The following is a 23,166-nucleotide window of genomic DNA, read 5'->3' on the forward strand; positions in this document are numbered from 1 at the left end:
AGACGATAGCTAGACGGATACATCTGTTGTAGGGATCTGGCAACATGCATGGCTGGTCACTATGAGTCGCGCTATGCGCGTGGTGCTACGTTTTGTTTTCTAACTGCGTCTAGGCCGAGTCGACCCACTCGATCGTGCCGGCGATGGCGATGGTCGACGGGAGCTTGCCGGGGCTGGGCGAGAGGACCGTGTACTTGCGTTTCAAGGCGTCGACGCCGGTGATGACGACAAAGCCGAGGACCTCGCGCCAGCCAATCTCCTCGCGGAAGGGCACCTCGTCCTCTTCGAGCTCGACCTTGCCCGCGACGGCGTCGAGCGTGTCCTCGCCGTCCTCCTCCTTGACCTCTACCTCCTCCTCCTTGACCTTGTCCTCGGGCACGATCTTGTCCTCTGGCGTGATGGCGACGATGGCGAGCACCGTGTTGAGCAGGCGCACAACGTGTGCCGGCCCGCCGGGGTCGACGCGCGTCAGCCGCGTCGGGGAGAGGATGTTTGTCGAGCCGAGTGGTAGGGCCGAGCTCGGCGCCGCCGAGCCCTCGCCCACGCGCAGGATGTGCAGCGTGTCCCACCCGATCTGGAAGCTGTACGGCGAGAGCGAGATGCCGAGCGGGACGGTCCGGCCCACGAGCTTGCTCAGGTTTGCTGGGACCGGCGGCTCGCCGTAGAAGTAGCTGCGTACCTGCGCGGCGTGCGCGAGCTCGCGATAGCTGTCGTCGACGTCGACCACGCCGCCGGATTTGGGGATCTGGATGACCTTGACCCCGCGCGATTCGAGCAGGCGCCCGATCTCCACTGTGAGCTTCTCTTGACCGATGACGAGGACGATGTCGACTGGGGGTCAGCGAGATTCGGCGTTCTAACCCACCTTCAAACGCCTCGACCGCTGCTGTGAGCAGCGGATACCGCGCCTTGGGGTTCTCTTTCGTCTGTCCGAGGGTCGGGTTCGTGAACGAGCTGGGCGCGTCGACGAACAGGCCGGACGCGAGGACTGTCGGGTCCTTCGCACACCGCGCGGCCCACGCCTCACCCATGGCCGCGACGAGCTTGGTCCAGATGGGCAATCCTCGCGTTGTCGGCTCCAGGCCGCCGTACCACCACCCTAGGGTCGGCACGTCGGCGCTCAGCGTGTTGGACGGGACCGACGCGGGCGGCGAGCCGAACGGGTGCGCGAGGTGGTGCGTTGGCACGGGGTGCGCCGGCGTCGCGAGAGACAGCGTGCCGGGGATGAGGTTTGATGGCTGGCTGTCAGCGGGGATGGAGAGCGCCACTTACACTTGACGGGTCGAGGCCCGCGACGCCGACGTTCCACCCCAGCCCTGAGCCGAGGGCGAGGTTGACGAGGTTCTTTACCACTGTTGTTTTGCCCGAGCTCGGGGGCCCGAGGACGAGCACGCGCGGGCCGCGCGCCGTGGGGTCGGTAGACTGCGCGCGGCGCGCGAGGATCCTCAGCCGCTCAAGGGCGAGGTGCAGCGAGTTGAGGTGCGGCTGGGTCGTCGATGTCGACGTGTACTGGCTCGCCGGGAGCGTCGACACTGCTGTGAGCGAGAACGCACGGCCCACTCACCCTCCAGCTTTGCCTCGCTCGGGCTGTACACCGCCGCCTTGGTGTTGCGGTAGATCGGGTACCATGCCTCCAGGGCCAGCTCCTCGCCGTTGATGTACACTGGGTCGTTGGTGTGGACCTGGCGGAGGGTCAGTGGGTGTCAGGTCAGTGGAATGCTCGGCGGGAAGAACACTGCGTGCCCTATCCAGTGCATCGCTGCGTATAAAAAGGTGGTCGGGAGGTGAGTAGTAGGGAGGAGAAGAGCGCCGTGTCAGCGCGAGTCGAGGTCGAACAGCCAGCAACTCACCAGTGTCCTCGCCACCAAGTCTTCATCGACCCGTCGCGACTCACCCGAACGGCAATGTTCTCGTCAGCCTCGAGCTCGAAGCGCCATTCCGAGCCCGTCTCGAGATGCAGGATGGCTTGCTCGCCTTCGTCAGTCATGGCTAGCAAGTGTACTGCGTCGGCTGCAAGGAGGAGAGCAGGTCGAGGATCGAGAACAAAGAGCAACAAGATGGGTTTGCAGACCAGTTGTACTTGGTTGTTACCATTTCCTAGCTGGGCGGAAGCAAATTTCCACGTCACTGGAAATGGAGACCCCGCTAGTGGTGGTCGGTCGGATGACGCACGCAGAGAGCCGCGGGTGAGTGGGCGTATCTCTCGATCGTGGGCGACTGCTGCGTGTCTCTCTTTGTCGACTCTTGACTCTTGGCTTTACTCTTCCTCTCTCACTCCTCATCAAAGTTGCCGTTACAGCCCTCGCCCAACACACCGACGTGTAGCGGCAACGACTAGACTCGCCAGACACTCTAGCTCACCAGTACGCCCTCCCGCCCAAGCCACCGCTGACACCAGTGTCCTCCCTCGCGACGCGCCGGCTCAGTGCGTCGCCTCCACCGTGCCCACTAATCCCGCAGTGAAGGAGCTCAGCGACATCAAGCTGAACGGCACGCCGATGGGCATCGAGCTCCTCTCGGCCGAGAGCATGGAGGAGTGGCTCTTCGCTATCTGCGTGCTCGGCGACGAGACGGTGTACAAGGTACGAGAGGGGGTGATCGTGGCGCTGACAACAGGGGGAGAGGTTTGCCCTGCGGATCAAGTTTGGCGAGCGCTATCCTATAGAGTACCCGGAGGTGGGTGCTGTCTCTGTATGAGGGAAGCGCAGCACTGACACGCCAGGTGACCTTCGTCGCAAACGACCAGTTCAAGCCCCCAGTGCACCCGCACATCTACACCAACGGCCATGTGTGCGCGTCCATCCTTGGTGAGTTGGGCGTTGAAGAGCAGCAACTGACGCACAGGCCCCGAGTGGTCTCCCGGTGAGCTGGCAGCCGGCGCTTCCCTAACCCACAGTCCTGAACGCCGTGTCCGTCTGCATCACGATGCAGTCGATGCTCGCGTCGTGCAAGAAGAAGGAGCTGTGAGCCCTGGTCGATGGACGCTACTGACGCGCAGGCCAAAGGGAAACGACAGCTATGTCGCGCGTGCACCGCTCAACCCCAAGCAGACGCGCTGGGTGTACCACGATGATGTGAGCTGCAAGCTTGTCGTCTATCCCAGCTGACATGGCAGACCGTGTAGCGCGCCAAAGAGCCTGGCTAGATAGACCTCGAGCAGCAGCTCCAATGGATCGGCGGCTCGCTGCGAACCTCGCCACTCAGCCACACCACGACGTTGAGGCGAAGCCCACCTCCTCGGCGTCATCGATACCCACCCCCAACCCCGGCTGTGTACCATCCCCTTGACACCACCACTGTAGTACCACTGTGCGCATGAAATCATTATGCCATTACTATACAGTCGAGTCTATACTATACCCTAGCGCGCCAGGCTGCCAAGTCTTGCGAGCGAGTCCTCGGACACTTCGGCTGGGGGTGTGAGTGGGTGACGCGCGCCTCGGGGGTGCGGAGCGTCTTGGCACGACGCCGCTGTACTCACCCTCTTCGATGGCATCGGACTGGGCGACCTGGGGAGGGTTAGCAGCTGGACAGGCGGCAGGAAACGGCGGAGTCGGAAAGACTGCGCGACGATAAGGTCCAGCCAGGAGGCAAGCGTCGAGGCTTCAATCGACGGCCAGACGGCCGGCCGTGGCCCGCCAGGCGCGCGACTGCACCTCATGCCACCTCCCACGGCCACGGAGAACAGTACGGCGCAACCGACACGTGTGCTCGGCACCGTCGCGCAGTCTCCGCCCACCCCACGCGACTCACAATCTTGAGCACAGCCTTCTTGCTCGACTCCTGCAGCTCGCCGGCGATGATGAGCTCGTCGAGGATCTGGCGTGGCGTCAGCTCTGCGTCAGAGTATCTAGAAGCGCAAGCTCACAGCATACGCCTTCTGGAAGTTGAAGATGAGGTCGAGCTCGCACACCTGGCGTGTCAGTCCTGCCCTATGCCCCCGCCTGCCCCGCTGCCCGCCCCCCGCTCGCAGCGACAGCTACTCACATTGCCAAAGTACCGGTCCAGGACCTCGACGTAGCGGTGGATGACCTCGAGCGTGATGAGCTCGTTGTCGCCGGGCGTGATGGACGTGATGAAGAAGAGGGACGCGTAGCGGCGGTAGATGACCTTGGTGTCTAGGCGGCGCGTCAGCGTCGGCGTCGGCTGCTCGCCAGCCAGCACGCAGCACGCAGCACGCAGCCTGCGGCTGGCGCTGCCGCACCCACCCTTGTACTCGAGAAAGTTGCACATGCGCGTCCGGCGCGCGAGGACGAGCTGCGTCACGTCCTTTACAATCTTGGCCTTGGTCTTTGACGGCAGCGTCTGGAACCACTTTGCGAGGCGGACCTTGCCTGGGGGTCAGTGCTGTCTGGAGCGCGACTCACCCTGCCGGGACACGAGCATGACATAGTTGATCATGGTGGGTGGGTGTGGAGGATGTAGAGGTGTCGATGATTCAGTCGACGTCGATGGGTGTCGTTGGTGGACTTGGACGTGGTTGCTGGATTCAGGGTGTGTCGCGTGGCACCACGCCTGGCGCCTGGCGTTTCGGCGGAGGTCGTCCAGCCCAGTGTCGGTTCACGACTGTTGACGCGACATCTCACATCTCTTCAACAACAACCATGACAACAGCAGCAGGCCCCAGCGCGGCCCCAGCAGACGAGCTGCGCGCGCTCCTCTCACGCGAAACAGCAAAGACCAAGCTCCGCCGCCTAGCAGTGCGTACCCTCATCGACGCCGCTCACCCCGCAGTGCGCCGCCGCGCCCCCCTTCAACCCCGTGTGCGCGCACACCACCCTCGCCGCGTGCCGCGACGCCAACGCCGGCGCCGAGTGCGCGCGCGCCCACTTCGAGCCCATCATCCGCCCGTACACCGACCCCGCGCTAGGCTACTGCTCGTACCTCAACATGTGCTACGGCGAGCCCATGTTCGCGGGCAACCCCAGCCTCGGGGAGGGCGGCGGCCCGCGCCCCGGGACCAAGGAGTGCAGGTGGGTGGGGGCTGGGAGTGCTGCAGAAAACCAGGATGGAAGAGCTCACACGCCCAGATACCTCCACTTTCAGGTCGCGCCGGCGGCGGCGCGTGACGCCGTGCCCCCGCCGTCGCCGGTGCCCATCCCGCTGCCTGCGTCGGCGCGGGCTCTCGGGCCAGGCAGGGACAAGGGCGCGGCGCAGTGGGTCAACTGTGATATCCGCAACTTTGATTTTTCTGTTCTCGGGCAGTGGGTGTGGGTGGGGGGCTCAAGCTGACGCCAGGTTCGGCGTCATTGTCGCCGACCCGCCGTGGGACATCCACATGTCGGTGAGTCATTTCCCGCAGGTCGCGCTCACGCAAGCTCCCCTACGGTACTATGACAGACGACGAGATGCGCACGATGCCCGTCGCGGCCCTCCAGCCAGACTGGGGCATCCTCGCGCTCTGGGTAACCGGCCGCGCGATGGAGCTCGCGCGCGAGCTCTTCAACGTGTGGGGCTACATCCGCGTCGACGAGCTCGTGTGGGTCAAGACCAACCAGCTCCAGCGCCTCATCCGCACCGGCCGCACCGGGCACTGGCTAAACCATACCTGCGAGCACCTGCTCGTCGCGCTCAAGCGCCCGGCGAGCCACCCGCGGGGCGCGCCCGTGCCCTGGGACACGCACCCCGGCCTCCAGGCGCTCCGCCGCGGCGTGGACACGGACGTCGTCGTCGCCGAGGTGCGCGAGACGAGCCGCAAGCCAGACGAGACGTACGGCGTGATCGAGCGCCTCGCGCCCGACGGCCGCAGGCTCGAGCTGTTCGGCAGGAAGCACAACGTCCGCCCGGGCTGGCTCACGCTCGGCAACCAGCGTAAGTGCCGATGGCGAGACCCAGCTCACACGCACAGTGGGCGACTCGCAGATCACAGAGCCAGACCTCCACGCGCGCCTTGTAGACCGCTACCCAACCCAAAAGTTCAACCTCGTCCCGTCAAAGTAGACTGTTGTAATTGTTGTATCTTATGCATTGGTATCGGTGTGCAGGGTATATGCTGGCTCATGATGTCTACTCAATGGCAATCGCCTTGACGGCGCGCTCGACGCCCTCGACGCCGTTCGCGCTCTCCGCCACACGCAGCTTGCGCTCAAACTTTGGAATCGTCCTCTGTCCCTCGGGGACCTCGACGTCGAGCTGGCTCGTGCGCTGGGCCGAGTTGGTGAGGCCCGCCTCGAGGCCCTGCAGCAACGCGCACGCTTTCTGGCAGGTCAGTCTTAGATGAGAGCGGAGAACCTACACAAAGGTCGTTGCTCGCAATGTATCCGCAGCGCTTGCACGTCTCTGGCGGGTCAGCGACAACAGTGGTTGTATGGTGACCCACGCATCGCCTTCATGCTCCGCTGCGTCTTCTGGTCCAGCACAAAGCTCTCGCCCGAGCGAATAATGTCGACAATCGCGCTCGGTCGCACCGCCTCGAGGTCCTTGAGGAAGACGCGCGCGTGGCCGCGGTACGCTGAAGTCAGCGGCGCCTCCACAGCGAGCTCACCATCAGGCGAGTAGATGCACTCGGTCGAGAAGTACGTCAGCTTCTTGAAGTAGGCGTACCTGGCGCGTCAGCGAACCTGCAGCACTTTTGACCCACATGACAATCTCCTTCTCGTACGCGTACTTGAACGGCTTGGAGCGCTTGATCGTGTCCTCGGAGCACGTCGTGACGGCCGTACACCGCTGCAGGCGGGCTACATCGCCGCGGAGGACTGGCGTCAGCACCGCCGAGGCCCACACCCACTGTTCATGAGCACCGTCTCGGCAATGTCGTCGGCGTTGTGCCCCGTGACAATGTGGTCGACGTGCAGGCCGGCTGCTCCGCGGTCGAGCGCCTGCCGCCGGAAGACACCGCAAAAGGTGCAGTTGTTCTTGCGGCCGACCTGCTCGACCACGCGGTCCATCGTCCAGCCGTACAGCTCGTTATAGGAGAGAATCTTGAGCGGGAGCCCGTACTCTGCCTGGTTCTGCTTGACCGTCTGGTGGTCGTTAGCCAAATCGAGCCTCTCCCAACAACCCACCTCGAGCGAGTCGTCCCGGTACCCCTTGATCCCCTCATCGATGGACAGGAGGTACAGGTCCAGCCCGTAGTCGTACCGCCGGTTCAGGATCGTGAGGACGTGGGCGAGGACGGTCGAGTCTGGGGGTGTTAGCCAGGAGTCAGACTGCTGTGCTGGTAGGACGCCCGCCAACCTTCCCCGGCCGCCCACGGCTTAGAGGTGGACTCTCCAAGCCACGGCTCCGCTGCGCGAGGAAGACGTCGTCCGCCCACCCGCCTCGAGGAAGACACATCGACACCACCGCTCCTCCGCCCCCGGCCGCCAGACACCCCTCCGCCCGGCCCTCCGCCTCCGGCCGCCAGACAGCTCACCTTTACCCCCACTCGCGCCGATGGCGACGCGCTCTCCACGCTCAAAGATACTCCCTCCTCCCGCCGCGCCGGTCGTGATCGTCATGTGCACCTCCTCCTCAAAGACCTCGAAGAAGCACTGCTTGCACACCTGCTGGCCTGTCTTTGGGCGCTTGACGAGCGCGCGTGCCGTCTCGCAGATGGAGCAGGGGGTGGGCATTGTGGGGTGGTGTGGGGTGGGCGAGATGTAGGTTTTTCCAATGTCAAGTGTCGCGTTTCAACATTTTGGGTGGCAAAGTGGGAGCGCGGTAGGGTGGGTGAGTGGCGACGGGCGGCCGATTCTATTTGTAATTTGTAATGAGTCGAGTGGGATGTTTGTAATGGCGGCCATTTGGGCATTTGACTCGGTCCAGCCAGCGGTCAGTTTTGGCCAATCCGGCGGTGCGGACTTGAGCATCGCTCGCCCGTTTCCCGTCGTCATAACCCGCAGCCAGCCGTGTCCATCTCCACCCAACCTCAACCCTCACTCAATTGACTCGACGTCACTTCCTCTCACCCCACAACCATCTTCAACAACCCACGACGCACTCATCGCATCGCACAACACTCACGACACGCACCCGGCCTGCTGCTACACCACCCCGCAGCCCATCATGCCCTCTTCTGACCCTCCGACGGGTCAGCCAGAGACCTCGGTACCCAGCGCGTCGACCCCGCCATTGCCCAGCAACTCGGAGCCCCTGACGCTCGCATGTCAATGTCTCAACATTACAGTTGAAGCCCGCGTTCCAGACACGATTCTCGACCGGGTTGCCAAAGGGCCCACAGCATTCAAAGCCGGCGAGACGGACCGTATCTATCTCCCCGCCGGCGCCGAGACGATTGTGAGTTGTTGGCGGACAGCCTGACGGGCGGGGGCTCCACTGACCGACGCGCTAGCGTGAGGCGGTATTCGCGACCTTTGAGCGTGATACAACCAGAGGAAGATCGGGACCAAGCGGCCAGGAGCTCTCCTGGCGCAAGTGCTGGGTGTGCTCGACTCGCGTTTACGCCGCCAAGGGGGTGGACACGGGCGACACTGCACCTGCGGAACAATGGGTCGACGTTGCGTTTGCCGACGGTGTCGTGGTGAGTGTGTGGGAGAGAGTCGGCAGCTCACACGCTTAGTTTGGGGCTCGGCTTGAGGAGACAAACGCACGCACTCGGCTCCCATACACTGGCCTCGCCCTGGACCTCCCCGACCACTCGACGTTTGGCAGACCACCAGTTATCAACACTGTCCAGCCATATGGTGGACCCGAGGCTCCTGTCCTGCTTCCCCCGGTGCAGGATCCGTTCTTCCTTCCGCCTCCGTTCATGCCAAGCCACCCGTACCTGCACGACCTGTGCAAGGCGGCGGTGACGAGCTTGAACGATAAGCACGACAAGATTGAGCGCGAGATCGGCGAGTACATTGCGGCCCGCAACATCGAGCTGCGCCGCATCGAGGACCAGACGCGCGCAGAGGTCGAAACGCTGTGGAACCGCTACATTCGTGGACCTGGCGCTGGCGAGGTCACTGACCGGCGGCGAGGGTCAATCGCGCCGCCAGCGTCGAGCTCCCGGTCCCCCTCTCGCTCGCGGGTGGCATTTGATACGGCGGGCAGTAAGCCAGCTGCACCGGCGGCTGCCGAATCATCAGCCCCAGTGAGCGTGCCGCCACCGGCTTCTCGCGCCACTGGCGCTACCGGCACTGCATCTCTCTTGTCCGCCTCCCTGAGTGCCAACGCCTTCCACGCGCCACCGCCAAGAGCCGCTCGGAACGTCAACGAGGACGAGTTCGACCAGCTGACCAAGACTGTCTCGAACGAGCCCAGCGAGTCGCGCATGGTCGCCATGAGCATGGCGTTCCAGACCATCGAGGAGCACATGGGCGCTGCTGCGGCCGCCTCAAGCTCGGCGCACCGCCGCAAGGCTGAAGCACACCGCGAGGCGCGGCTCGAGAAGCAGGAGGAGGAGCAGAAGGAGGACGAGAAGGAGGGTGTCGACTCGTGGATTGGCCTGGAGCGTGCGCAGGAGCGACGCCGTGTTGAGGCAAACATCAAGGAGGAGCACGCGGAGACCTCGGCCGCCAACGGCGAGGGGAGCCGAGAGCGCAAGGGCAAGGTCACGTTCCAGGAACCGTCCAAGGAGAGGCGTGATTCCAAGAAGGAGGAGGAAGAGGAGGACGAAGTGTACGACGCTGGGAATGATGATGACGGTGGGTGTGGTGTGGCTTCGCCGCTGACGGCAGACGGCGGAGACGTGTTCGACTTTGAGGACGACACGCCAAAGCCGCCCGTGGACGCGGCGCCGGTCGAGACCTCTGCACAGGCCAGCCGAATCCGAACCATGGTCGACAATGACTTGTCACGCACGTTTGCAGCCGATGCGCCGTCGCACCGCGCAGCGTGGCGCAAGTTTGAGGCCAACGACTCGATCGCCAACGTCCTGCGGCAGTCGTCTGGGCGGCGCCGCAGCTCGTCCGAGGACGAGGACGAGGACGAGCCCGACCTCGGCCTGGCGCGCAGCATGCCCGTGGCCATTGTCAACCCGCGGGCGTTAGCAAAGAAGGTCGAGCACGGGCACAAGCTGCAGCGCAAGACGTCGCTCACCGACCGCACGGGCATGATCGTGCCCGAGCTCATCAGCGCGATGCGTGAGCGTCCCGAGCGGCGCGACAGCGCAGAGGACGTGCCGCCCGTCGGCGGGCGCACGATGCGCTCGTCGTCCATCGCCATCAGCGGGTCCGTCCTCGGCCCCGGGCTGGCGCGCCGCAACGTCAGCGGCGAGCGCGAGCGCGAGCAGGTCAAGTCGTACCGCGCCGACCCGGGCGCCGTATTTGAGAGTCTGGCCGACCGCGACGAGAGCGAGAGCGAGGACGAGGACGCGACGCCGCAGACCAACGGCGCGAGCCGCTTCGTGCCCCCGCACGTCATTGTGCAGCGCGACGCGGCAAAGGCGAAGATGGACCCGGATGCGTGGCGCAGCCTTGCGTCGTAGGTGGTGTCTGGGTCAGCAATTATAAGCATCAGTTGGCGCTACTCGCCACACACAGCAGTTGTCATGGATAGTAACGAGGCAATGTAGAACAGAACAGGGCAAATGCATGTGCGTACGGAATGCTGATGGGGGCAGGTATGCGCGTGCGGGGTGTGCGGGGTGTGCTGATGCGTGGGTCTAGTTGCGGAGTGGGGGAGGGGGGGATTGGAATGGGGATGGGGATGAGGATGAGTGGTTGAGGATGTGGTGTTCTAGTCGAGGTCGTCGACATCGGGTTTGGCGTCGGCAGCGGCGGCGGCGTCGGCGTCAGGCTGCACATGCGGCAGCGGTTCGCGTGGAGCGGCCGCACGTGTCGCCTTGGCCTTAGCCACCTTCCAGCGCTTCTTCTTCGCCGACAGCGCCTGAGGTGTCTTTGCGTCGGTGGTGCTGGTCGTCGCGGTGGGGTTGCGCAGGTCCCACCCGGCCCAGAGCTTGGAGCCGGCCGCGGCCGCCTTGATGAGCTTGAGGTGGCGCTTGTACTCGCGTGCGCCAGCGGGCGGGTCGTGCAGCGGGCGGTTGGCCTCGTCCGTCAGGATGCGCGTGACTGCCAAGTCGGACATGTCGCTGAAGGTGCCCCTCGCGACCGACTCTGCGACCGCGAGCTGGAGGTCGCGCGTGGCCGCGAGCTCGGCCCAGCGGGCGTCGCGCCGCGCCGGCGCGCCGGCCTCGCCCGCGCGCCCGACCCACCTCCACCTGGCGAGCAGGCGGGGGAGCGCGGAAAAGTGCTCGCTGTCCGGGTTGTCGGCCTCGATCGGCAGCGGGTCGTCGGTGCGCTCGACCCACCCCTTGTCGCGGTACGCCTGCATGAGCCACTCGAAGCGGGTCACGTGCCGCCCAGCGTGGGCGAAGCGCGGGCGCACGTCGTCGAGCGGCGAGCCGTTGGCGAACTTTGGCGGCGCGAGGAGCGCCGGCAAGGCCGGGGGCGGCAGCTTGTCCTGCCGTGCGCGTTCGACGCGCACACGCGCAAACTCGTCCCGCGCGCGGTGGAAGGCCCACGCCGCGAGCGCCTCGTCGTCGGCATCGAGCGCGTACCGCCCGATATGGCGCCACGTCTCTGCGCCGGGACGGCGACCGCTCCCGCCAAAGCGCTTGACCAGCGCGGCGAGCTCGTCCTTGCCAGGCTTGGCGCGGAGGAGGGCCAGCAGTGCGCGGTGGAGCGTCTCGCGCGTCTTGGCCGAGCGCGGCTGGCGCGCGTCAAACGCGTCGAGCAGGGGCACCGGGTCGTCGCTGTACCCGAGGTAGAGGTCGAGCAGGGCGACCTGGTCGGCGACCTTGTTTCCCAGCGACCTCACCGTCGCCGCCGCCGAGTCGTACGGCACCTCGGTCTTGGCAATCAGGCAGAAGTGGACGTGGCGGAGGAAGGCGGCCGGCGTCACGGCCCCAGAGTCGGGCAGCGCGGCCGGCGGGTAGCGGTACCGGAGGGCGATGTTGGCCTCGTCGTCGCCCGGCAGCGGCTTGGGCTCGTTGGCGCCCGCCTTGCGCCGCAGCGTGTCCGGGAGGGGGGGCAGCCTCTCGCGGGTGAGGAGGGCGCGGGCGTCCAGGCGGGCCTGGTAGTCGTTTTCGCGGGCGGCCAACGCGTCGAGCGCGACGACGGCCTCCTGCGTGATGAGGTGGCGCCGGTCGGCGAGGAGGGCCACGAGCTCGCGCGGGGTGCGCCGTGTCCCGAGCGCGAGGTGCGCGTGGACGATGGACGCGTGGGTCGTGGGGAGCGCCGCGGAGGGCGGGATGCGGAGGGGGGTGGGGGGTGGGCGCGGGGCAGCGGCGGTGGGCAGAGGCGACGGTAATGGTGTTGGTGTTGGTGCTGTGGCCTCCGCTCGCCGAGGGGTCGGCGCAGGAGCAAGCGGCGCCTCGTACCCGCGAAGCAAGGACGGCCCGCCCTCGGCCTCGACAGAGGGCCGCCCAGAGCCAAGGGGCATCTTCTGCCGCCTCTGCACGGGCTCGAGCTCGTCGCCGAACGCGGCGTGCTCGGCGGCCGCAGAGCTCGCGGTGCGCGGTCGGCCGGGCCCGAGCCCCGCGAGTGAGGCGAGCCGCCGCCTTCGCCGGAGCGCGAAGCGGGCGAGCGCCATGGGTTGTGCGTGTGCTGGCTTAGTACGGTGCGCTCATGCCGTGTTGCGGGGGGGTGTGTCGCCGTGGTCGTCGCTGTCGTCGTCGTGTGCGCGGTGGTGACTGACTTGATTTGTCGAGTGTGATGCGGCCGACGTCGAGGAAGGGTGACTTTTGACACACGGCACGGCGACAGATTCCGGGTGAGTGGGTTACGTAACGCCACGTGGGTTCACCGGCCGTCTTCTGTCATGGTAGAGAGGGTAAGTGACCGCGCTGCAGCGAGCGCTGCAGCCAACCTCTATGCATACTGGTACAAGATCGTGTCCGCGCCTCGCGCCCCGCCTACTGCAGCGTCCACCACGCCGGAATGGCGATGCGCTTCAGTCTGGCCAGGTTGTCGTGCTCCTCGTTGATCGCCTTTACGAAATCCACCGCCTCATGCCCGTCGTTGCAGCCCTTCCACACGCCGCCGTCGACCACGCAGTCGCGGTAGCGCGTGCTGAGCGTGCTCGTGATGCGGATGGTGCAGCTCTTCTTGATGCCGTCGCTGACGGTCTGGTTGACCGAGTCGCGCAGCAGGCGGCGGGCGCGGCGCCCGAGCCCCTCATTCTCAGGCTCGTACGCCCACGCCTCGTCGGTGCTGTTGATGGCCGCGACGGGCTGCTCGGGGTCGTGCTTGTCCACGAGCGCCGAGCGCTCCGGGTGCCGGCCCTGGATACACCGCCCCACGCCAGAGCCCCACCAGTCGACGCCGGAGGCTTCGACGCACTTGCGCGTGAAGGCCAGCTGGCCGATCGCGCCGGGGAAGTGGCCAAAGTTCATGCAGCTCAGCACGGCGTACCACTGCGCCAGGGGCAGGTTCTCGACCAAGCACAGCTGGTGCGCGTCGCCCGCGCACTCGAGGTCGCCGTGCATGCACTCGACGCCGTACTCTGCCTCGGGGTTGAGCCTGGGGGTCAGCGTGTGCCCGGAGGGAGTGCGACTTGCGACTCACTTGCCCAGCATGCCAAGGGTGAGGTCGATCTTGTCGTCGATGCCCTCGGTTTTCACCACCTCCTCGAACACGGCCTCGCACCGGCGCTAGAGGGGTCAGCTCAGCCCCCAGGCCCAACTCACAGCATCGGGGCACCGGCTCATGACGTGCAGCCGGACGGGGACGCGGCTCCCGTCGTTGCCTGTGTAGCCTGACAGCAGGGGGATCTGCTCGTTGCGCGCGGCCACGCCGCCGGCAGCGACGAGCGTTGCGAGAAGCGTCCAGGTAGTGGCGAGCATTGTGGTCGAGTGGGCGTTGGGGCGTGCAACCTGCGTGCAACGAGGGAAGGTATGTGATGTGACAAAGATGGTATCTTGGTCGGGGGGCGTCGTTGCCACACATAGCGCAAGGGTGTATGTGGGGGGAGGGGATACGGGTGGAGGCGGGGTTGGGTGGGCGGGTGGGTCCGGGGGTGGCGAGGGGGCGTGGTTGCGGCGTTGTCGCCAGCATGCATGGCGGCGACGACAAGCAGCACGACGTGCAGTACGCGGCCGTCGGGAGCATGCAGAGTCCGAGGTGGATCCAGGATCCGGGCCAAGCAAGCACCGCCGGCAACCGACGTGTCGACCGACGCGTCGCGTCGCCACCCGCCCGCCCGCCCGCACCGCCACGGCGTCCTGCCACAGTCGCCGTCGCGAAGTCCAGACCGGCGCGACAATTGATCAGCTCGTGCTGGCGCGTGATGCGACAGAGACAGTGCGACAGGCGTTGACGGGCGCAGCGCCCGTCGCCGGGTGCCGCTCCTCGCCCCGTGACCGGCTCGCGGAATGTGGCGACGAGCAGGCCAGGCTGTATCGAGCAGCCCGCGGCTCGTTGCGCCCACAAGAACGTGTCGCATTCCAGTCCATCCCCTTCCTCGTCTTCTCTCTCCCCCTCTCCCCCTCAACCCCACCCACACCAAATGGACTTCCTCACCGCCACCCCAGAGCCCCCGCGCAACACGTACCCCGCGCTCGCGGTCATCACGGTCGGCAGCCTCGGCAGCCGGCGGTCCTCCCTCGCCGAGGAGGAGGGCGGCCTCGCGCGCGTCATGTCGGGCGGGCGGCGGCTGAGCTACGCGACGACCAACAAGCTCGACGTGCCCCCTGCCGCTGGGGGAGGCGGCGCGCGCACACCCGAGGCGGGGACGTGGTTCTGGCGCGTGCGCGTCGGCGTGACTGAGGTGGGTTGCGGGTGGGGGGGGGGGGCAGCGCCGCCGGGGGGGACACAGCGCCGCCGCCGCCGATCAGCCGCTCACGCCCCCATACCCAGCTCGTGCTCCTCCCCCAGACACCCGGCGCACCCGTCTTTTCCGCGCGCCCGGCCCCGGCGCACCCGCCCGCGCCGCTCAGCCCGCCAAAGCAAGGCGGCGGCGACGGGCTCGGCGCGCGCTTCCTCCACTCTGTGCGGCGCTTCAGCCTGAGCGCGGGGCGCGGGGACGAGGCCGAGCCAGCCGAGGGCGCAGCACCGGCCCCCACTCCCGCGGCCGCGACGACCGCGCCCCCCGTACCAGCGCCCATCGAGACCGGCTGGCCGGCGGTGCTCGACACCGCACCCCTCGCCGCCATCGCCGTCCCCCTCCACGCCATCGCCAAGGTCGGCAGAGAGGGCTCCGACCGCGCGGGGTACCGCGTCGACGTGGTCGTGCCCTCTGCTGTGGGGGGCAAGGCGGGCGCGCTGCGCTTCGAGTTTGCGGCTGACTGGCTTGGTGCCAAGGCGTGGGTTTTGTGGTGGTGCGTGGCTGACGACAGCGAGTCGGAGGTCCTCAGTACCAGCATCGAGCGGGCCGTCGCGAATGCGCCTGGGGCCGCGCCGCTCCAGCTCGGCGGGGACAAGAGCTACGACCCCGAGTGGCAGGACAAGGTGCGCGGCAAGTGGTAGGGCGGCTCCGTCGCGACCACCTGTCGAGTTTGTATGTACAGAGATGGCAGCTATCAACTCAGTGTGAATGTAACACGTCCTCGCTCCTCCCTGTACATCTCGCCCCAGGCTACACGCACCTCCAACAGGTCACATGAAACTCAACTGCCAGCAGTAACGTCCGTCTATATACAATCTATGCGTAGTGTCAAGTCAGACAACAAACGACAAAGCGCCAACGCGCCACACCCCGCGCAGCATCCCCGTGCCGCACCCTGCTCCCCCCACCCCCTTAGTTCTTGCGGAAGCCGCGGCCGAGCTGGCGCTTGAACCAGTACCACAGGCACCCGATAAAGCGCACGGCAGTGAGGCCGAACGTCGCCCAGAGGAGGAACTTGAAGTAGGCCTGGGCATCGTCAGCACGCACACCTCCGCCCTGCACCCACCGCCTGCTTGTCCTTGAGCTCGTTGCTCTGCAGGTCGACCGCGTTCGTGACACACTGCCTCGTCTCGGTCACGTTGACGTTGGCACCGTTGGAGAACCTGTCAAAGCTCGCGTCGAGGCACTGCTTGACAAGCGACGCCGACATGTCGAGCCCGTTGGCAAACTGGACGAAAATGGCCAGCGCGCCGTTGGTCAGAAGCCACACCGCCACGAGGTTGGTGCGGAACGTCTTGTTTTGGTCCTGCTTGTGTCAGCAGCGCCTTGCCTCGACCACACCTCGGCCACTCACGTCCATGCTCGGAGTCTCCTTCTCAACAACAATCTTGAGAGGCGTCGTAGCGCGCTTGACCGTCTCCTCGAAAGACTTGTTCAGCTCGCCCTCGTCCACCATCGTCTCCTCGACAGCGTCGCCCTTTTCGCCAGTCTTCACGTCCGGAAGCGCGTCGGCCTTGTCGCTGCCCTTGGTTCCCCACGACACGTCGTGCAGGTTGCAGAAGGCGTACACGTTGAGAACGTTGGTGAAGCTCGGGGCCATGAGCTAGGTCGAGGTGAGCAAGGGTTTCAACCGTCTTGGCTCCACTTACCAGGTAAGACGGGAACGACGAGAACATGTGCCACGGGTCGGCATACAGGATCGACGCGATGAGGTAGATACCAACGGTGGACGCAAGGGCTGCCACAAGCACACCGTTGGTCGCGTTGAACAGGGTCTTGACCTTTTCTAACGCAGTTCCCGGTCCACCGAGTGCACCCTTGAACGCCACAACCGAGAGGAGGATGGAGCAGAGAATGAGGTAGGCGGACAAGGCGGCGTAGACGCTAATGTCAGAGGCAAGTCAGAAGTACCACTCACACAAAGGTGGTGATGTACAGCCCCTTCTCGCCCTTTGGACGGTTGCCGAGAGCCATGATGAACTGGAGCGCGAGGAACCCGAGGTAGATCCACTCGAGGGACAGGTTCACCCAGTGCGTCTGCTGGTCAGTTTTCCGCCCACTAATGCCGCTCACAATCGTAAGGTTGCCAGAGAGGAAGGTACCGGTCGTCTTGGGAACCAGCTGGATGATGAGCGAGAACGTAAGCCACATGTTGGCGAGGGCAAACCACGCAAAGATGAGGTTGCAGAGGTTGTAAAGAGCCTGGATGTGGAAGAAGAACATGCGGATCGGGTTGTGCGAGCTCCTGTAGATGCGGTAGAAGCGGAGAGTAGAGTACTGGGGGTGAGCGTGGCCATTTACTGTGCGACTCACGACAGAGGCAGCAAAGGAACCGTTGAGCCAGCGGCGGCGCTGGCCGATGAGCTCGGCCGCCTGCTCGGGAACGTCCGTCTCGGCCTTGGAAGGCTTGACGTACGCGAGCGTCCACTTGGCCTTGGCCTTGGCGACGAGCTCGAAGCAGAGGATACGGTCCTCGGCAAGGAACATGTTCTTGGTGAAGATGGACATGCCATTCACTCCCTTCTTGCCGAGGCGGGCGGCCATGGTGTGGTCACCGTGGAAGTACTGCTCGAGCGGGCGGCCCTGGATGGCCTTGAAGCGGTACGCCGAGAAGGCACCAGGAAGCACCGAGACATAGCCAAAGGAGCTCTCGAGTGGCTTGTCGAGGATGTTGGACATCTTGTACTCAAAGTTCTGAGCAGCGACTACCAGTCAGCATTCCTCGCACGGACACGACGAACCAAGCGGGTTGATGAGCTTCTTGCCGCCCTTGATCATGGCGTGGATCTCGCCACAGGCGCCACCGAGGTTGGGGTTGTTCTGGTGGGTCAGTACTAAGGCCCGGTGGCGCTGGAACAACGCACAAAGAATGCTTCCCACACTGCACAGAGTCAGCTGTGCCCGTACCCTTGGACCCACAGTAGTAGACGGCCTTGTGACCCGGCTTGGTACCAGCGTCGAGAAGGACACAGATCTCAGGCTCGAGCTGACGGCCAATTGCGTTGAAGAGCCACCTGTGCGAGTTGATCTTCTTCGCATTGGCCTGCTTGAGCACAAAGATGATCTGCACCGGGACGAGGTTGTCCTTGTTGCCCGGCTCGGGGACAATGAGCTTGGGCGTCGTGTCGACCGATAACTGGGTCGTGTACTCGAAGATGTGGGCCGTGGTCGGCTTGTTGTTGACCGACTTCTTCATGACACCGTCCTGGAACACGCCAACGGTCGCAAGCAGGTCGAGCACCGACGTGTCCATGGGCTCGAGGCCGTCGGCGACGAGCGCGATCGTGATGCGCTGCCACGCTGGTCTGCCCTCCTCCGCGCATTTTCTCCAGTACTTGGACCTTGCGCCATGTAAGCCACAGCTCGCGATCGCTTCCTTCCTTGCACCTCGCACTCACGCCTTGGTGTTGCAAATGTCGCGAATGTTGGTCATGAGCGCGTGAAGTGTGCGAGAGTAGAGCAGCTTGTCCTCGTTGTCTGTGCGCAGCAGTCAGCGTCAGAGAACCCTGGCGGCACCCACAGCTCGTCACAGCAATCAGGAGCTCGGTCTCGCGGTTATACTGCTTTGCACGCAGGCTCCACCCGTTCTCGGTGGTGAAGTCGTCGGGGTCGCAGGTGGCAGCCGTGTAGCGCATGTGGGTGAACTCGTTCTTTGCGCCCATGGCGAGCCACTTTGGCTCAATCTTGTTGGCCACGCCGCCGGGGACGACATAGTCCTGGATCCAGTGACCGCCAGTAAGCTTGACCTTGCGGGTCTGGCCGCGGCGTAAGTGGGTCGCCTGGCGCTGCATGAACGCCTGGTCGCGGGCGGCGCGCGAGTTGGCCGGCATGGCGACGGGCATGTCGAGGAAGGGGTAGGGCCCGCTGGGGCCCACGCCAGGGGGCAGGGGCTCGTTGGGGTTGTAGCCACCGGTAGCGAGGTTGACCTCGGAGTCGAGGGGCGCGTAGCCGCCGGCAGCGTTGGGCGGGTACGAGTATGGCGGGGCCGGCGAGCGGCCGGGGCGGGGTGAGGCATTGAAGCGAATACGGCCGCCCGAGGCCTGGCTGCCGGGTGCTGCCTGGCCAGCTTCGTACGGAGCTGGGTTCGCGGCGTACGGGTTCTGGTCGTACGCAGTGGGCTCATACGGGTTGGCGTAGCCGCTTGCACCGACGGCGCTAGGGGGGTGTGAGCGGTGGAGGCGACGACGGTGACGGCGGCGACGTACTTTTGGGTGAGGGGTGCGTGCTCCTCGGCCTCCTCCCAGCGGCCGTTGTGCGCCGTCGGCGACGGGGCACGGGTTGGGGGGCCAGAGGCGACGGGTCTCGAGGCCCAGCTCGGCACGCTCGAATCGGACTGGGGAGTGCCTACGTCGAGGCGGGGGGAGGGGCCGGGAGGGGGGTAGCCCGGTGCGCCTAGGACGCCTGGGTCGTTGTACTGACTCATGACGCGAGTGGTGTGGGTTGAAGTTGAGTAGAGAAGCAAGAGACGAGTTGTAAGAGGCAAGGGTCTAGGAGATTAGTAGTCGACCAGAGAGGGGAGCGAGCGAGCGACGAGCCTCAGAACGACAAAGCATGATCAATAGGCCCAGCCAGCCCCGAGGTGAACGCCAGCACAGCGCCAGCACAGCGCCCCCGTGAGCCCGCGCCGCGCCGCCCGCCCCGCCCTCGCCTCGCCCGCAGGAAGCCATGGCGGCGAGTCTGGGTCAGGTGCAGTGTGCCAGTGCCGGTGCCAGCGCCAGTGCCAGGTGCGAGACTGCGCTCGGGGACGCGCGCGAGACAGACGGGGGAGGAGCCGAGGGGGAGGGGGAGGGGTCGCCCGCGCTCGGTGATTCCGACGCTCGTCGCGTGTGCAGAGTGCATGCAGCGGTGCATCGCCTCGACCGTCGCGCAGAGTGGTAAATTAGGAACCAGGGGGGGAGTGGGCTAGGGCGGGGATTGGGGGGGACGGCGGCGGGGGACGATTGTGACGACGCGACGACGACAATGACTGACGGCGACGACAAGACTAGGGTGTGAAGGTGTCACTGTGCGACGGCGGGGGAAGGCCCGGCCGGCCTGATCATCGCCGCGCGCCGTGGCGCGTCGTCATGGCGGTACGGGTGACAGGGTAGGGCACCGCCGCAGCAGCTCCGAGCCCCGCGGCACAGAGTCATACAGCGCCGCAGAGTGCGAGCGGGACGTTGGGCAATGCTTGGCGGAGTGAGCAGGCTGTCGGCGAGCATGACTTTGACGGCCCGATCGAAACAGTGGCGGCGACATGGCGGACGCCTCGTCCTGGGTTCGCACCCACGGGCGGGCGCGACGATCAATGCATTGGCCCAGTGTCGCACTGCTGCACAACGACGACGAAGACGACAACGACGCGACGTGGACGGGCGATTCACGCGCACCCCAGTGCCTTGCAATGTAGGCCAAGAAGCCTGGCCAAGGAGCCAAGTGCCAGACCGCAGTCGGGCCTGGCGTTCCTCGACTTTTCGAGGCGCTGCGCGTCCATGTGCGTCCACGGTGCTGCTGCTGCTGTGCGCTGTGCGCTGTGTAGTGCTGTACAGTGTCTATTCGAGACAGTCACGGCCAGACTATTTACAGCAGCGCGAGCACCGCCGGCGCGCAGCTCGCAGACGACGAGAGCCGCAGCAACAACAAGCGACAAAGTCAAAAAGTCAAAGATGGACGCGCCGGGTTTGGCGACGTGTAACAATAGTCAATGACGTCATGCACTAGGCCACCCCCGGCTGCCTTCCCCTTTGTTCGACACTTGCAACTGCCTCGTCTCTTCTGCAACATTGCCAGCAAGAATGCGCATTGAACGACGACCAGCGACGGCGACTGACACCCACCCCAACTGACAGGCATGGCAGTACTCACACCGCCCTTCGCACCGACGCCAAGCCCGCCGACCGCTCGCTCGCTCGCCTCAGGGCAGCGCCGTCCTTCCGGCGACCGCACCGCCGCCGACCAACCCCATCCGTCCGTCTGCGTCCCCGCCGTCGACCGACCCCAAAAACGGACGCTCGTCCTAATCACCCACCCCTACCCGACTTGAACGGATGACCTTGAGGATACACATTCCAATTGGAATCTCACGCTCTGCCAACTGAGCTAAGGGGTGATTTCTTGGTGCTGCGGGGAGGGTTGAGGGGGTCATGAGTGGTCGCGGAGGGGAGGGATGTCGGGCGGCTGGGGTGGAGGAGGGGTCGCGGTGTATCGCTCGACTTGCCTTCCTCGCCGCGTCGAGTGTGCATCAGAGACAGGCCACCCCAGCGACCTCAAGCATCACGATACATGTCCGAGCGACCTCGCGCCGTCCTCCCTTTCCTGTCTCACCCGCTTTCCGTCAGACGTAACTGCCGTCAGCCGTACCCCGCAGCCCACCACGACCCACCTAACAGCAGCACTGGAACGAAAGCCACCCGCACCACTGGTGGCGGTATCCCCCGCGCACCCAGTCCTGGCCACACTTGTCGGAGCACCAGCGCGGGTCGGGGAGGTAGACGCAATCGGGGTAGCACGTGTCGTTTGCGCTGGCGTCGTCTTGCCTCGGCACGACGGTGGGGTTGATCACGACCGGCCACGCTGCGGCGAGCGGCGCGGTGGCGAGGAGCAGGAGCGTTGGGAAGAGCTTCATGGTGCATGCCGCCGCCGACTGCGTGGTCGCGCGCTGGCTTATATGCGCCGGTGTCGGCGTCGCACGACGGCGAGGCGACGACGGCGAGGCGCACTCCGGTCCCTCGTCGCACGCCGCATCAGCGCTCGGCGCGTGGCGGCGGCATTCGCTGCGTCTCGGAGGTGGTCACGGCGAGCCGATGCGAGAGAGAGGCGCCGTTTGAATCGCAACAGCAGCAGAGGGGACGGGACAGTCGGCCCGATGACCTACAACTCGATGATACCCCAAGCCACCCTCCAGCGCCACCTCATGATGCGCCCACCACGACTTCTGCATGTATTGCTCCAGCTGATGCTCTGTCCATACCCCCACCATGCACGCCGCCGCACGACTCTCCACAGTAGCGCACCTCGGTCGGTCGATCGATCTCAATCACGGTGGCCAGGAACGTGGAGACGTGGAGACATGGGGGCTCCATCCGCCTCCGTGTTCTCGGCAGCCCGCTCACCAGCCCACTATGCCCGCTGATGTGACCTCGCCCTCGCCGCTCACACGACACGTTGACGAGCTCGCGCTCACACGAGCGCTGCAGCTCGCCGCTCGCACGACCTGGCGAGCCCGCGCTCACACAACCCGCTCGGGGGGCAACCCGCTGGACGGGACACAGCTAATGCACATACATATGGTACACTCGTAGAGCAGGTACAACGTGGGCAGCCAGCCTCGATCCACTAGCACGCGACGCCGGGCGGGACCCAGCGCGCCTCGTACGCGGGCGCCTCGCCGACGTACGGCGGCGGCGGGTCGTCCGTGGCCGTGGGGACGCGCACGACGGGGGCGAGCGAGGCGAGCTGCTCGCTGAGCGCGTCGACGCGCGCGCTGCCGGCAAACCCGAGGCCATACTCCCTCCTGACGCCGAGCGCGAGGTCGGCGAACTGCGCGGGCAGCTGGTACTCGAGCATGGCGAGCTTGAAGCTCACGTAGCCCTTTGTCTTGCCGCGGTCGACCTTGAAGCCGACGTACGAGCGGAGCACGGCCGCGGCGTAGCTGCGGCGAGAGTCAGTTGGGGGCGGAGGCGCAGACGCACTGCTGGTCCTGGTGGGCGCGGCTGCTTGCGAGCAGATCGAGCGCGGCGCGCGCCGACATGACGGTGCCGATGGACTGGGGTCAGCTGTATCTAGGGGGGGAGCTCACGATGGTGGATGTGCGGCGGGGCGGGGCCAGCGATGATGCCCCCGGCGCCGTCGACGACCCGCTGCTCGCCGACCCGCGGCGCGCCTCGTACTGCGGTAATGTGCGCTCCATTGTGCTTTGGGGGCCGGCGAGCCGGCGTCCCACGCGTGCGTGCTCTTATGTGAGCAGAGGGGCGGCAAGGCACCACCCCCCCGGCTCAGCTTCGTGGCCCAGCACGTCGCCACTGGCTGGCGTCGCTCGCACGACCTGGACCTGCCGAGCCGAGCCTTGGCGCCGCGCCGCGCCGCGCGCTCCCATCCACCTTGCGAGATCACGCCAGCGCGCCTCAGCCGCCCCGGCGCGCCAGGCGACTGGGGCACCGAAGCACGTTTATCGCTGCTTGTGCTTGGCAGCGCCATGGGCGACGTGCAGCGCAGCGCAGCCAGACGCCGGCTGTCAGCGAGCGTGCAGACGAGTGCATGCCCTGCGCCCGGAGACGACTGCATGCCGCGTGACTGCGACGCAGGATGCAGGCGAGGCGCGGCTACGACGCCTGCCTCGTGAGACGGGCCAAGGATCGCGGAATGGGGAGCCAGCTGGGGTCATGGGTCAGCGGCAGCTAGAAACGTGCAAAACGTCCATGCGGCGCTCGTCGCCAAGAGCGCACCAGTCACGCCCGCTCGCTCCCACCGGCTCCTGCCTGCCCCGGCTAGGTATTC

General features: G+C 65.8%; 12 protein-coding genes and 1 non-coding gene across 13 annotated transcripts; 4 read left to right on the top strand and 9 right to left on the bottom strand.

Annotated features, from left to right (window-relative positions):
* Positions 1-109: 109 nt before the first annotated feature.
* Positions 110-1,987, bottom strand: CLP1 (Cleavage polyadenylation factor subunit clp1; the record flags this gene model as incomplete). Its single annotated transcript, XM_069349785.1, has 5 exons — positions 110-831; positions 866-1,238; positions 1,273-1,532; positions 1,565-1,682; positions 1,895-1,987. 5 exons carry the CDS (start codon positions 1,985-1,987, stop codon positions 110-112), a joined length of 1,566 nt encoding a protein of 521 aa, XP_069213329.1.
* Positions 1,988-2,163: 176 nt separating this feature from the next.
* Q8F55_001148 (uncharacterized protein) lies at positions 2,164-3,124 on the top strand (the record flags this gene model as incomplete). The annotated part of the gene is made up of 8 exons (XM_069349786.1): positions 2,164-2,186; positions 2,399-2,582; positions 2,617-2,676; positions 2,723-2,807; positions 2,845-2,862; positions 2,897-2,963; positions 2,999-3,074; positions 3,116-3,124. The coding sequence occupies 8 exons, from the start codon at positions 2,164-2,166 to the stop codon at positions 3,122-3,124; spliced, it is 522 nt and encodes a 173-aa protein (XP_069213330.1).
* A 237-nt stretch (positions 3,125-3,361) lies between these two features.
* Positions 3,362-4,401, bottom strand: VAS2 (AP-1 adaptor complex sigma subunit Aps1; the record flags this gene model as incomplete). Its single annotated transcript, XM_069349787.1, has 7 exons — positions 3,362-3,411; positions 3,482-3,509; positions 3,754-3,819; positions 3,869-3,913; positions 3,988-4,118; positions 4,209-4,334; positions 4,368-4,401. The coding sequence occupies 7 exons, from the start codon at positions 4,399-4,401 to the stop codon at positions 3,362-3,364; spliced, it is 480 nt and encodes a 159-aa protein (XP_069213331.1).
* A 203-nt stretch (positions 4,402-4,604) lies between these two features.
* IME4 (methyltransferase) lies at positions 4,605-5,940 on the top strand (the record flags this gene model as incomplete). The annotated part of the gene is made up of 6 exons (XM_069349788.1): positions 4,605-4,700; positions 4,735-4,973; positions 5,031-5,204; positions 5,239-5,284; positions 5,319-5,811; positions 5,849-5,940. 6 exons carry the CDS (start codon positions 4,605-4,607, stop codon positions 5,938-5,940), a joined length of 1,140 nt encoding a protein of 379 aa, XP_069213332.1.
* Positions 5,941-6,006: 66 nt separating this feature from the next.
* Positions 6,007-7,553, bottom strand: CTU1 (cytosolic thiouridylase subunit Ctu1; the record flags this gene model as incomplete). Its single annotated transcript, XM_069349789.1, has 8 exons — positions 6,007-6,198; positions 6,236-6,279; positions 6,320-6,451; positions 6,485-6,543; positions 6,581-6,695; positions 6,728-6,962; positions 7,005-7,123; positions 7,355-7,553. The coding sequence occupies 8 exons, from the start codon at positions 7,551-7,553 to the stop codon at positions 6,007-6,009; spliced, it is 1,095 nt and encodes a 364-aa protein (XP_069213333.1).
* A 433-nt stretch (positions 7,554-7,986) lies between these two features.
* Q8F55_001152 (uncharacterized protein) lies at positions 7,987-10,354 on the top strand (the record flags this gene model as incomplete). Its single annotated transcript, XM_069349790.1, has 3 exons — positions 7,987-8,217; positions 8,273-8,461; positions 8,501-10,354. 3 exons carry the CDS (start codon positions 7,987-7,989, stop codon positions 10,352-10,354), a joined length of 2,274 nt encoding a protein of 757 aa, XP_069213334.1.
* Positions 10,355-10,605: 251 nt separating this feature from the next.
* On the bottom strand, positions 10,606-12,459 carry Q8F55_001153 (uncharacterized protein; the record flags this gene model as incomplete). Its single annotated transcript, XM_069349791.1, has 1 exon — positions 10,606-12,459. The coding sequence occupies one exon, from the start codon at positions 12,457-12,459 to the stop codon at positions 10,606-10,608; it is 1,854 nt and encodes a 617-aa protein (XP_069213335.1).
* Positions 12,460-12,781: 322 nt separating this feature from the next.
* On the bottom strand, positions 12,782-13,711 carry Q8F55_001154 (uncharacterized protein; the record flags this gene model as incomplete). The annotated part of the gene is made up of 3 exons (XM_069349792.1): positions 12,782-13,388; positions 13,434-13,519; positions 13,556-13,711. 3 exons carry the CDS (start codon positions 13,709-13,711, stop codon positions 12,782-12,784), a joined length of 849 nt encoding a protein of 282 aa, XP_069213336.1.
* A 662-nt stretch (positions 13,712-14,373) lies between these two features.
* Q8F55_001155 (uncharacterized protein) lies at positions 14,374-15,332 on the top strand (the record flags this gene model as incomplete). Its single annotated transcript, XM_069349793.1, has 2 exons — positions 14,374-14,634; positions 14,724-15,332. The coding sequence occupies 2 exons, from the start codon at positions 14,374-14,376 to the stop codon at positions 15,330-15,332; spliced, it is 870 nt and encodes a 289-aa protein (XP_069213337.1).
* Positions 15,333-15,603: 271 nt separating this feature from the next.
* On the bottom strand, positions 15,604-19,114 carry CHS7_1 (Chitin synthase, class 7; the record flags this gene model as incomplete). Its single annotated transcript, XM_069349794.1, has 13 exons — positions 15,604-15,717; positions 15,758-15,997; positions 16,046-16,294; positions 16,341-16,575; positions 16,610-16,728; positions 16,765-16,968; positions 17,005-17,396; positions 17,433-17,511; positions 17,556-17,572; positions 17,611-18,032; positions 18,090-18,168; positions 18,212-18,846; positions 18,897-19,114. The coding sequence occupies 13 exons, from the start codon at positions 19,112-19,114 to the stop codon at positions 15,604-15,606; spliced, it is 3,003 nt and encodes a 1,000-aa protein (XP_069213338.1).
* Positions 19,115-20,694: 1,580 nt separating this feature from the next.
* Positions 20,695-20,779, bottom strand: Q8F55_001157. The gene has a single exon. It is a non-coding gene; the product is annotated as a tRNA-Trp (tRNA).
* Positions 20,780-21,052: 273 nt separating this feature from the next.
* Q8F55_001158 (uncharacterized protein) lies at positions 21,053-21,295 on the bottom strand (the record flags this gene model as incomplete). Its single annotated transcript, XM_069349795.1, has 1 exon — positions 21,053-21,295. The coding sequence occupies one exon, from the start codon at positions 21,293-21,295 to the stop codon at positions 21,053-21,055; it is 243 nt and encodes an 80-aa protein (XP_069213339.1).
* Positions 21,296-22,005: 710 nt separating this feature from the next.
* On the bottom strand, positions 22,006-22,579 carry Q8F55_001159 (uncharacterized protein; the record flags this gene model as incomplete). Its single annotated transcript, XM_069349796.1, has 3 exons — positions 22,006-22,321; positions 22,362-22,435; positions 22,469-22,579. 3 exons carry the CDS (start codon positions 22,577-22,579, stop codon positions 22,006-22,008), a joined length of 501 nt encoding a protein of 166 aa, XP_069213340.1.
* Between the last annotated feature and the right edge of the window lie 587 nt (positions 22,580-23,166).

This window comes from Vanrija albida, assembly GCF_041260175.1.
Source record: "Vanrija albida strain AlHP1 chromosome Unknown contig_1, whole genome shotgun sequence".
Lineage (NCBI taxonomy): Eukaryota > Fungi > Basidiomycota > Tremellomycetes > Trichosporonales > Trichosporonaceae > Vanrija > Vanrija albida.